At 45.4% G+C, this 12,151-nt stretch overlaps 1 protein-coding gene across 4 annotated transcripts in view; it reads right to left on the bottom strand.

The window, feature by feature from the left end:
- Positions 1-12,151, bottom strand: part of LOC144106925 (uncharacterized) — a 618,131-nt gene that overhangs the window by 90,448 nt on the left and 515,532 nt on the right. For all 4 annotated transcript variants that reach the window (XM_077639887.1, XM_077639889.1, XM_077639886.1 and 1 more), the window contains one exon: positions 3,363-3,459. In XM_077639887.1, coding sequence (XP_077496013.1) covers positions 3,363-3,459 — 97 coding nt within the window. The remainder of the gene's footprint in view (positions 1-3,362; positions 3,460-12,151) is intronic.

Below are 12,151 nucleotides of genomic sequence, written 5' to 3'. Positions count from 1 at the left end.
AAAAGTGTTCTTATGTTTTATTTTTTAATGGAGTCCCAGCGTTGCGCAAATGTAAGCCAACTATATGCCTAGACAATTACAGTCTCAAGTGTGAACCCAATATTAAATTACTAGGAGTTGTTTTCGACTCCAAGCTAAGCTTTATTCCTCATGTTAATCATTTGCAAGAGAAAATTATTGCATCTACAACCAAGCTCCTTAATTGGTTCCGTTTCCATTTTCGCGTTTCTCCACCGCATTTGCGCCTAATGTATCATCAGGTTATTCTTCTCCCAAACTGGGTTAAACCCTCAAAAGTGTTCTTATGCTTTATTTTTTAATGGAGTCCCAGCGTTGCGCAAACATAAGCCAACTATATGCCTAGACAATTACAGTCTCAAGTGTGAATCCAATATTAAATTATTAGGAGTTGTTTTTGACTCCAAGCTAAGCTTTATTCTTCATGTTAATCATTTGCAAGAGAAAATTATTGCATCGACAACCAAGCTCCTTAATTGGTTCCGTTTCCATTTTCGCGTATCTCCACCGCATTTGCGCCTAATGTATTATCAGGTTATTCTTCCTACAATCACCTATGTCGCCCCAGCTTGATGGTTCCATTGTCCACTTTCCAGACTTAAGAGATAGTGTCTTATCGTTGCAATGCATTACGCTTCTTGCTATTACTGGTGCCTACAGTACTACGAGAACTGTTGCTCTTCATGTCCTTGCCAATGTTCTTCCATTGCCTATTTACCTGGACCAATTATGTGCAGAGTTTATGCTTTTTACATTACGACAACCCATTGTCTACGGCAAGACATTTTATAACCCGTTTGAAATTCAGCCTGTACTTAATATCTGTACTGACCATCCCTCATTGAAATATAAATTTTCTTTTGCTCAACTTAGTTATCAGGAAGCCTTGGCTTTTTCGTGTCAACGCGCATTACATATTTACACAGATGGGTCATTCACTCATCACTGTGCTGGTGCTGCTTTTGTTGTTTTTAGCTCCACACAAAATATTTTATACGTTCATCGCATATCCTTAAACCACCTTCAAGTGCCTATGCCGCTGAGCTTGTAGCATTCCATTCTGCTGTTGCGTTTGCTATTAATAACCCTCCTTCTATGCCCGTTCATTTCTACACTGATTCTCTATCTCTGCTTTCTGCCCTGTCTTCAGTTACTTCATTTAACCTGACAATTATTTCCATTAAGAAAGATCTCTATCGTTTGTCTTCTCTTGCCTCATTTCATATCCGGGGTCACTCCGGAATTTTTGGAAATGAGTTAGCCGACCAGGCTGCTGGTAGTGCTGGGCAAAATGGCCATTTGCACACTCCTACCCTTTCACGCCGTTGTGTGCGTTCCCGTTTACACCATTCCTCACTTTTTTTATGGCGAACTTATTGGCAAGGAAATAATGGCGGCACAGAATTATTTAACTGGATCCCCGATACTCTCAATATTCCTTCCACCCGTCTACCTAGGAGTCCTCTTATTACTTTGCTCACTGGGTTCACGCCCACGACACTGGACTATCCTACCTCTAACAGACACTTCTTGCAGAGATTTGCGCATTTCCTATCAACGGAAGTATTTTAAAAAATTCATGAAAAACTAGCTGCGTTAATAACATTTACAAATAATAATGCCAAAAAATAAAACTTGCAAGGCTGCATAAAGCCACACAGTCCCTGAGTGAAACAGATGGACAATCGCAATACTGTAAGAACAGGTGCAACCATGGAGGAAAAGGAAAACTTGGGAGAGGCCCTCGCTATTTGAGCTGCCCACTGAAAAGTGCCGGAAGTCATGTGTTTTTGCAAGGGCTGCTGGGAATTTGTGGCTGACGGTGAAGCCAGCAGTAACGTTGGGTCACCGTCTGCTGCATTGTCTGCAGACCATGTGCAAGCGCGCTGAGATGGCGGCCAAGTGGGGTGACCTAACGTCCGGCTTCAAAGACAGCTATCCCACAGTTTTGCACAAAGGAGCGCAGAAGACATCTTGTGGGGATGAGTGTTCTTAAGTGGAAGATATTATATAATTTTAACATGAGAGCATCAGTACCCCCCCTGTTGAACAAAAATTGTCTGGCGTCGGTGTTTGAACCCTCCATTTGAAGCCTCGCAGCCAGAGCATGCAGATGGCATATGGTTTCTGTCACTTGACCTTGTGACATCATCACAACTTGTGCGTTGTGGCATGAGTGGTCACGAAAGGTTGCTTGGGAAGAGCAGCCTGTGTCTCACAAGGTGGCAGCGTTTGAAACAGCCACCCGCTGGGACAGTGGCGCATCGCTTAACTGCTGCACCACTGCGCCAGGAGTGCTATGAAGACTCTCAGCGATTTATGAATGTAAAGTAGAAAATGACTAATTCTACATATATATAAGCATTAACTCATTAACCCTATCATGTCACCGGAATACAAGGAGCGTTTTTTACGGCAGCAAGTCGCCGAACTTCGCCCAACAGTGCACACGCGACGCTTGGCTTCGCGAAAAACGCCCGTCACTGCCATTCTGGACCCGCCAGATATTTGACACACGGTGTTCGGTGAGTCAGGAAGTGGTGGCTCACATGGCCAATGGCAGAGCAGAAAGCCTACTTTTCCGGTTTGACTGTTTGCGCCTGCTACCGCCAACACGGCCTCCATGGCCGATGACCTACGCAGTAATTTTGGCACGAAAATGTTATTGTGAAAGTATATGCCATTAAATGTCACTTTTTTTTACTGAACAATATTTAATATTGGATCCAAATGCCTCCCTGAAGCAAAAGGTAGTATCTGTGGCTGAGCGGGCATCCCAGGGTGCATGATTTTGTGCATTCGACAACACAGATCCTTGTAGATACTAAAGCACATGTGCTAAGATATTACTAAAATTATGTCGAAATGAACACTTTAGTGATTTTAACAGAAGGGTCAGCATTGGTGCTCTCTAAGACCTGCTTGGTCAGTGATATTTTTAATCAATCTGCTTCTGCGTCAGGGGACACGCAGCGGCGCACTGCCACTTTTTCGCTCCATGTATCTCCAGCTGGGCGTCGTGCTGCCGCGTCATTTTCTGCCGCGTGAACTTCGTCGAAAAAAATGTTGCACGTATCCCAGGTGGAATTTCTTTCCTTGAAAGAGCCATGCGGACATTGCGCAGGGTTGCCGTGGTTTGCTGCCGCTACGAAAGTTCACCTTAACTGAAGGGCACATGGAGGAGTTTGTCTTGAGGGGATTTACATTGAGCTCCTATTGAAAACCAACCACATGGTATCACTCTGTTCACCTTATCTGAGAATTCGTCTAACAGAGTTTGTCTTAAAGGGAGTTTTACTAAAGTAATAGCAATCAGCAGACTGGATGGTGCTCCCGAGACCAACCTTGGAAATCTTGGCCGAGGGCAGGAGGGGAAAACTCAGCTGAGAGTTCTTGCGCACCTCTGGCTTGACGGCATCCAGGCCAAAGCTGCGCTGGCCCCTGGAGGAAGAGGAGGAAGCAAGCACCACAATGAGGGAACATTATCAGACTGCCACATCGCACTGCGTTAAGCTGCAGCAAGTTTTTCTCAAGCATCACAACTAGTGCAGCCGGGGAAAAAAGCGTGTCCTCATTTCATTCAACTTCCAGCACAGGTGCAGAGCACTGTACCTTCGCTGGCTATAATGGCAATTCAGCTGAAACAGAAAATATAGCAACAGACCTAACCGGTCAAGCTGGTTCTAACGAAACAAATTCTCAGTTGATATCTAGCTGGTTTTCAACAGGTTACAGTTGAAATCAACTGGGAATTTGTTCCTTCCATATCTACAGCGCTAAAGACGAGACAGAAGGAACGCACACAAGTCACACAACAGAGCGCCGACTGACAATCGAATTTTTATTGGACGGCCAGCAAGCTTTTATACTTACTGGCTACCAGAAAGGAAAGAAAGCACACAAAAAAACATGCACAGAAGCAACTGGTGCCGACGTGTCAAATCTCGCAATCAAGATAATTCACTTCTTTTTGTGACAATGCTATTGAAGATGCACTTATACAAACATCCTACAATCTTGCTATCATACGTGCCTCCATTATTTCTCTTGTCAGAGTGTCACGATTTTTTTCTATCACGCTGCATTCTCTGTACAGTGGTTCACAGGCTTCATTACCACTTTCTTCTGCTTCTGTTTTGTAGTCCCTGCAATGTTTGGCTACATGCCTGAAGTGGCCACACGTGCGACATTGTCATGATGCTCTTTTAATCTTTTGTTGAGACAGTGGCCCGTCTGTCCAACATATACCTCTTCCCACAGGACATGGGCAGAGAACAGACGACCCCCTTCTTGACACGTAACAAAGCTTTATGTTTTTTTTTATGTGCTTTCTTTCCTTTCTTGTAGCCAGTAAGTATAAAAGCTCGCTGGCCATCCAATAAACATTCGGTTGTCAGTCAGCGCTCTGTTGTGTGACGTGTGTGTTCCTTCTGTCTCGTCTTTAGCGCCGTAGATATGGAAGTTAAAACCAGCTTGCCCAGCATATTGCATTGTGGGAATCTGTTCCATAGACCAGCTGGAGCAGTGACCACCTACTATTTTCACTTTAGGGTGCAGTCAAGTCGAATAAGACCCATTGGAACTGGCCAAAACACAACTGGTTCCAAATGGTTTCCAATCTGTTCCAACTGTGCTTTAGCCATTTCCATGAGTCTTTTTCAATTTCGCTACCAGTCATGACCTCAGCTGGAATGCCAAACACATCCGCACATAATAAAAATGACACCAGTCCAACCATCTAAAATGACAGCACTGCCTGCACAGCCAAATAAACCAATTTTGAAGCTGAAAGAAAGTTGCACATTCAAGAAGTTGAATGGCCTCGCATCTTTCCAGGCCTAGGACCGCAGTGGCCCACGACCACAAATGCACGCAGGTTGGGCTCCATTCCAGTCTTACACAGCACCAAGTAGGTTTTGAATGACAAACCAGGTTGTGCTTTAGAAAGGTGGCGTATGTTAACAATACAGGGCAAGAATCCTTATTAAGTGCTACATTTGCACTAAGCAACACCAGGGAACATCCCTGCGCTCTTCAAGACGGTGTGAGAATAGAAGTGCCCAGCTGCTGCCTCAACTGATGATCAGGCTCACGGTCCTTAAAGGGGCTCTGAAACACCTCCTGAGGACATAAACTCACATAATCACTACATTCTGCTATCATGAACACCTGAGCCACATAACGCACTTACACATGCAGCAGAGAATCCACAATCATGCGCAAAAGTTGGCGAGTCCTTCCAGGTGGCTTTTTAATGCACCTGTGTAGTTCTGTTCAGAGATGATTTCACTTGGGGGCACCATCAGGTGAATAAATAAAAGGCATGCATGACTGTCTGGCCCTGGCTAGCATGATGTCCTTTACTCTAATTCGGGAAATGTACCGGGTCTGGATTACTGCAACTGGCAATGAGCGATAAACCATCTGTCCCCCTTGTATCAGCCGTGCCTGTTGTCACGAAGGCGGAACCATTCGAAGCGGGTGAATGCATGAAACTGTACTTGGCGGTAAACGACAGTCGTGACGAAGAAGAAGGCAGTTTTTTCTGACTTGTTTTGGTTCAGAAACTTACTCACTGCTGCGGAGCCTGCTCACCCCTAGAAAGTCTGCTCACACCACCTTGGCTGCGATTTTTAGCACTCTGAACAAGTACTACTTGCCTAGAGTGTTGGAGGTGGTGGCCAGCTTCAATTTTTTTCTTGGCATCGGCAGGATGGGGAGCCGGTCAGCTGCTTCATCGCATCACTGAAGAAGCTTGCCGATGACTCCAAGTTGGCATCGTTTCATGAGCAAATGCTACGGGACCAAATCATGACTGGAATCAACGATGTCACAATGCAGACTCAGCTGCTGAAAATGGCTGGGTTGGAGTTCGAGAATGCAAAAAATACCATCATTGTTATGGAGGCTGCGTGGAAAGATTCCCTAGTATTATGTTTGATTTACGGTTTATGGAGGTTTAATGTCCCAAACCGACTCAGGCTATGAGGGACACCGTAGTGAAGGGCTCCGGCAGCAGCCAAACCGCCTGGCACCCCAATGCCTTCTATGAGCAGCGTCTGTTTCAGGTGCTCGGACGTCTGGCAAGAGTGCGCAGGTCAAGCACTTGACAGACAGAAAAAGCAAGGTTCCGGAATGGTCTCCCCAACCTGGACAACGAGCGGTGGCAGTCGGAGTAGGACGGGGCATAGGTATGGATGCTTCAAGCAGCTGGGCCAGAGCGTGTTGAAGTTTCCTTCAACGGGATCACATTAGACATGGAGTTGAATACTGGCGCCACTGTGTTAGCTATTGGCAAGAGGCAGCTTACGGAGCTGTTTTCTGCGGCGACATCAAGCCGGTGGTGGGCAAGTTCACGGTAACCATGAAGCTCAGTGAGAACGAGTGTGTGTTGCCCTGTTAATCATAAAAGGCTTGTGTCCTATGCTGTTCGGAAGATGCTGGATGAAGGAATTTCAGCTAGGAACTGGAAGAAGTGGTGAGCCAATTTCACAAAGTATTTTCACACAAATTGGGCACCTTTAACAGCATGACTGTCCAGATTAGCGTGCAAGAGGATGCTAAGCCGAGACTTTTCAAGCCACCGGCCATCCCATTTGTGCTACGAAACAGAGTTGCCAAGGAATTACAGAAAATGGAGCATGAGGGAATCATCCAACCTGTGAAGACGTCCAAATGGGCAGCGCCCATCGTTACCATGGTAAAGTGGGATGGCTGTGTTCGCCTGTGTGGCGACTACAAGACGACAGTCAACCCCGTGACGGTGCTGGAGTCGTACCCAATCCCTTGCATCAAGAAGCTGTTTGCAAGGCTGATAGGGGAGCTAAGCGCACAAATCTTGACCTGAGAGATTCCTACCAGCAGGCCAAGCTGCAAGAAGCCTCTGAAATGTTTGTTATCACAACACCCTGAGTGGCTTGTACCAGTTCACCCAACTTCCGTTTGGGGTGTCGTCAGCCCTGGTTTTGTTTCAACGCAACATGAAGAGCCTTTTACACAACCTTGACCATGTCACAGTACAATCTGATGACATACTGGAGACCGGCGTCAATGTCGGCAACCATTGGGCTAATGTGTGCCAAATCCTGGAGCGACTGAGGAGAGCCAGGCTCCAGCTGAAGGTTTCTAAATGCGAGTTCCTGGTGCCTAAGGTGGAGTATCTGGGGCACATCATGAGAGCTAGTCTTCAACCGAATCCAGCCAACACCAAAGCCATGCTGGTAGCACCAGTGCCTCAGAATGTGAAGGAGCTACAGAGCTACTTGGGATTGAACAACTTTTATAGACGGATCATGCCAAACCTCTTTGGTGTGCTGCACCCTCTGAACCGATTGATGGTGGCAGGGGCCTGGTGGTGGTGGACTTCCGAGGAGGAGCAAGCATTCCAGAAAAGCAAAGAGTTGCTCACGTTCCTCACGCTGCTCACGACAGAGCTTTAGCACATATCGATTCTGCAAGGCCAACTGCTGATCATGGCTGCCTCCCCTTATGGGCTTGGGGCAGTCTTGGCACAGCGCAAGACGTCGGGTGCTTTTGCCTCTCGACGTCTGGCAGCTGCCGAAAGAAACTGCAGCCAGATGGAGAAAAAAGTGTTAGCCCTCGTGTCTGGAGTTACTAAATTCAGACAGCATGTGTGGAGCCAACCGTTCGAAGCCATCACTGACCACATGCCACTGCTGGGTTTGCTCACAGCAGAAAAGCCTGTCCCAGAGTCCTGCTCCAGATGGAGAAAAAAGTGTTAGCCCTCGTGTCTGGAGTTACTAAATTCAGACAGCATGTGTGGAGCCAACCGTTCGAAGCCATCACTGACCACATGCCACTGCTGGGTTTGCTCGCAGCAGACAAGCCTGTCCCAGAGTCCTGCTCTCCCAGGTTGCTGTGCTGTTGTCTGGTTACCGTACACTGGTAGCCAAATCGCACATGCAGACGGACTGCATCATCTGTCACCTCCCTCGACAGACTATCTCGTGGACTGCCGTGTTAACGCCTTCATGCTGTAGGGAGTATACCCGCAAGTGTCATCAGCTGCTGTCGCTGACGCTACTGCCCATTTTCCGCGTTGGGAAAAGAATTTTTTGGAGCGGTTTTGATGGATTGTCGCGCAGGGTTGATTTGCCTTCTTTTCCTCTCCTTCCCCTCGTCGTAGGCACGTGCGCACACTCTATAAAAGCGGTACTGAATCTAATAAACACCAGTTGATAGTTTGCACTCTTTCAGTCTACCTCGTGCTTTTTCCTGTGTGTGTCTTTTGTGCGCAATTCGTACCTACAACAGTATGCACCAATTCGCCCAACAAGAAGTTCTTCTTAACTACCTTAAGGCCTACGATGGGAGACGACATTGTTGCTGCAGTCCAGGACCTGCCACGAGCAGCAGCCAATACTCACCATGGCCTGGCCATTCCCGGACAGACCCTGGTGGAGACCTCATGTGGCCTATGCTGGGCCTTACTGGAACACATCAATTTTTATTGCAGTAGATGTACTCTCTGAGCGGATTGAGGCGTTCCCAGTTTCGACGCCATCTGCAGAGGCTACCATTTTAGTTATTTTTATTCAGTACATACTGCAGACCCTTGTCAGGGTCCAGGCAGGACAGGCATGTTTTGACAAGAGTATTTCAGGAAGATACAGAACACAATCAAGAGAAATATGCATAAGAAAAAAGTGACAAGTGTTACTAAACTAAGGCAATGCCATAACATGATTCCAAAAAGATATTGTTCACGGAAAAAAATGAATGCTTAAAACAGGCAGTTTTCACAAAATACGGTTTTAGTGAGTGAATGTGATGATGCCAAGTATATCGGATGCATAAAGGGATAAGTACTGAGCAGGGTCCAAAACTAACTTCTGGTTAAGCAAAGGATAAAGAATTTCAAGCAATTCAATAATATTAGCTGCCATAAGCTGAGTGAGGGAGTAGGTGATTTTAAACTTTCCATAAATAAACCGAACAGCTTTTCTCTGAACCCTCTCTATTTTGTTAATGTTAAGTTTAGTAAATGATGCCATACTATCGAAGCATGTTCAGGTTTGGCCTGACGTGTGTGTTATACGTCAATAGTTTTATGTTAGGAGAATTTTTAAGTTTATGCCTCAGGAAACATAGCTTTCTAAATGTGAATGAACATATGTTATCAAGTGCTTGTAAGCCAAGTTTGCGAACCAGGGCTTACCCGACACTGTGGTGTCCGACAATGAGCCAGCTTTTATTAGTGACATATATGCAGCAGTCTTGAAGAATGGGAGAGATGGATGCTGGTAGTGCTGCAACATCCAGCGTCTAAAAGCGCTGGATGCTACGCACCCTCTTTCTTAAATTAGATAACTGAGAAAAAATACTAGTTATGTGTTTTTTAAATTCCTGCATGAGCTGCACCTTCAAAATTCACATCTGAATTTCAAAAAAAAAAAAACGTGTGCCCCTTACATGAGTTTATATTATATCTGACCACCTTACAATATCCTTTGTCACAGAATTGAGCAAAACTTCTATGTCACGTGAGCATGAAATTCAAGTGCGATATGACTTTCTTTCACTGAAAGCAACTGTTATCCAAAGAATTGTAAATAAGCTTGTATTAGTCTGCAAAATAAAGTGTATTACTATTACGACATTGACACCCCCTCCCTTATGTTAATGCCTGCAGACCTTGCGAACTATATGCCGATGATGGGTGAATACAAAAGTTGTTTGCAATGTCTCTGTATCTTTGCACAGCTGCATTTTAATTGTGAAAGACACTGTCTTTAGTTAGAACTACCTGTACTGATATACGAAATTATTAGGAAACATTCAACTTGATTCTCAACCAATTTTTATAATTTGTATTTGCTTGACCTCAAAAATTTGATATTCACACACCTCTAGTTTACAACGTTGGGTGCCCGGATATGCAGGGTGCCCAGAAGGAGCATGCTAGACACATGCACACACAGCTTTTTGCCGAAAAAGGACTACACTGCTATCATGGTAAAAAGAAAAGAACAACAAAAGCAATCTGGAACCTAAAAGCAAAACCAACTGCAGCAGCCGAGTCAAGTGTTAAAAACAATGATCAAAGCAAACAGAGGCCCAGCAACAAGCTGTGCAGATGAGCAGCATGCACGAAGCGTCAAGCAATAAAGAGGAAGCTGTACTAATGCATTTGCCCTTGCCTTTGTCCGCAGCTTGACACCTGCAGCAGGTGTCAAGCTTTCTTCTTCATCATCATCATCAGCCTGACTACACCCACTGCAGGGCAAAGGTCTCTCCCATGTCTCTCCAATAACCTTGTCCTTTGCCAGCTGCGCCCACCCTATGCTTGCAAACGTCTTTATCCCATCCACCCACCTAACCTTCTGCCGCCCCCTCCTACGCTTTCTTCTCTTGGAGTCCACTTCGCTACCCTAAAGGACCAGCGGTTATCTTGCCTTCGCATTACATGCCCTGCCCAAGCCCATTTCTTCCTCTTGATTTCGACTAGGACGCCATTAACCCGCGTTTGTTCCCTCACCCACTCTGGCCGCTTCCGGTCTTTTAACGTTACACCTATTATTTTTCTTTCCATGGCTCGCTGCGTTGTCCTTGACTTAAGCTGAACCCTTTTCGTTAGCCTCCACGTTTCTGCCCTGTAGGTGAGTACCGGCAAGACACAGCTGTTGTACACTTTTCTCTTGAGGGATATTTGTAAACTGCCATTCATGACTTGAGAGAACCTGCCATATGCGCTCCACCCCGTTCCATAGCTTACTACGTTGCCCTCAATTTAAGTTGAACCCTTTTTGTAAGCCCCCCCCCCCATTTCTGTCACTGAGGTGAGCACCAGTAAGATACACCTGTTACATATTTTTCTCTTGAGGGATATTGGTAAACTGCTATTCATGATCTGAGAGAACCTGCCATATGCACTCCACCCCATTCTTATCCTTCTAATTGTTTCCCTCTCATGATACGGATCATTTTTCACTACCTGCCATAAGTAGATGTATTCCTTTACCACTTCCAGCACCTTGCTGCCAGTAGTGAACTGCTGTTCCCTTGCTAGACTGTTGAACATTACTTTGGTTTTCTCTATGTTAATTTTTAGACCCACCGTTCTGATCTGCCAGTCTAACTCACTGATCATCATTCGCAGTTCATCTCCTGAGTGACTTATGAAGGCAATGTCATCAGCTAATCACAAATCACTTAGGTACTCTCCATTTACTCTTATCCCCAACTGTTCCCAATCCAGGCCTCAGAACACCTCCTGTAAACAGGCCATGAATAGCACTGGCAAGATCGTGTCTCTCCGCCTGACACCCTTCCTTATTGGAATTTTATTTATGAAGGACTATGGTAGCTCTGCAGGAATTATAGATATCTTCCAGTATTTTTACACAAGACTCTTCTACGCCCTGATTTTGCAATGCCTGCATGACTGCTGAGATTTCCACTGAGTCAAATGCTTTCTCATAATAAATCAAGGCTATATATAGTGGTTGGTCGTATTCTTGCCATTTCTCTATCACCTGATTGGTAGTGTAAATATGGTGAGGAGCAAAACCGCAAAACAGGAAATGACTGAGGCAAGCAACAACACAGGGCGATACTGACAACAGATATTGAAAAACAGCAGAGCTTCTATGGATCAGTCGAGCGTGTAATCTGGGAAGCAATTGTAAAATGAAGATGAAGCATGAGAAAACAGTTCAATGATAACCATGACGAAAACAATCGGTACGGCGAAGGGAAGGAAACCGAGCAATGATGACACAACTAACGTGTGCAAAACCAAGCAAAAACAACCTAGTGAAACGCTGATAGAAATGCTAATTCTTTCTGAAAAATAGACACAGAAGGCGTGCTGACACACTTATCTGACTCAGATCCCTGGATATATCAACAACCTCGACAATTTCCCTCTCCAACTGCCTCTTTCTCCTTCCTATGATCTCTGTGCAATTCAGCTTAGGATAGCAGCCTTTACAACTGCGACAGTGAACGGAAAGGGCAGGTCCTCTGGGCCTACTCAAGGAAAGCGCATGCTCTTGCAAACGAATGTTTAAACATCTGCCAGTTTGGCCGATATAAAATCGACCACAGCTGAGGGGAATAGAACAGAACTGGAATAAAATTGAAAAAGAATTTGAACTGAATGAGAATAGAA

Source organism: Amblyomma americanum, chromosome 10, assembly GCF_052857255.1.
Source record: "Amblyomma americanum isolate KBUSLIRL-KWMA chromosome 10, ASM5285725v1, whole genome shotgun sequence".
NCBI classification, from domain to species: domain Eukaryota; kingdom Metazoa; phylum Arthropoda; class Arachnida; order Ixodida; family Ixodidae; genus Amblyomma; species Amblyomma americanum.
The sequence above is the reverse complement of the archived record's forward strand: the minus strand, read 5'-3'. Positions and strand labels throughout refer to the sequence as shown.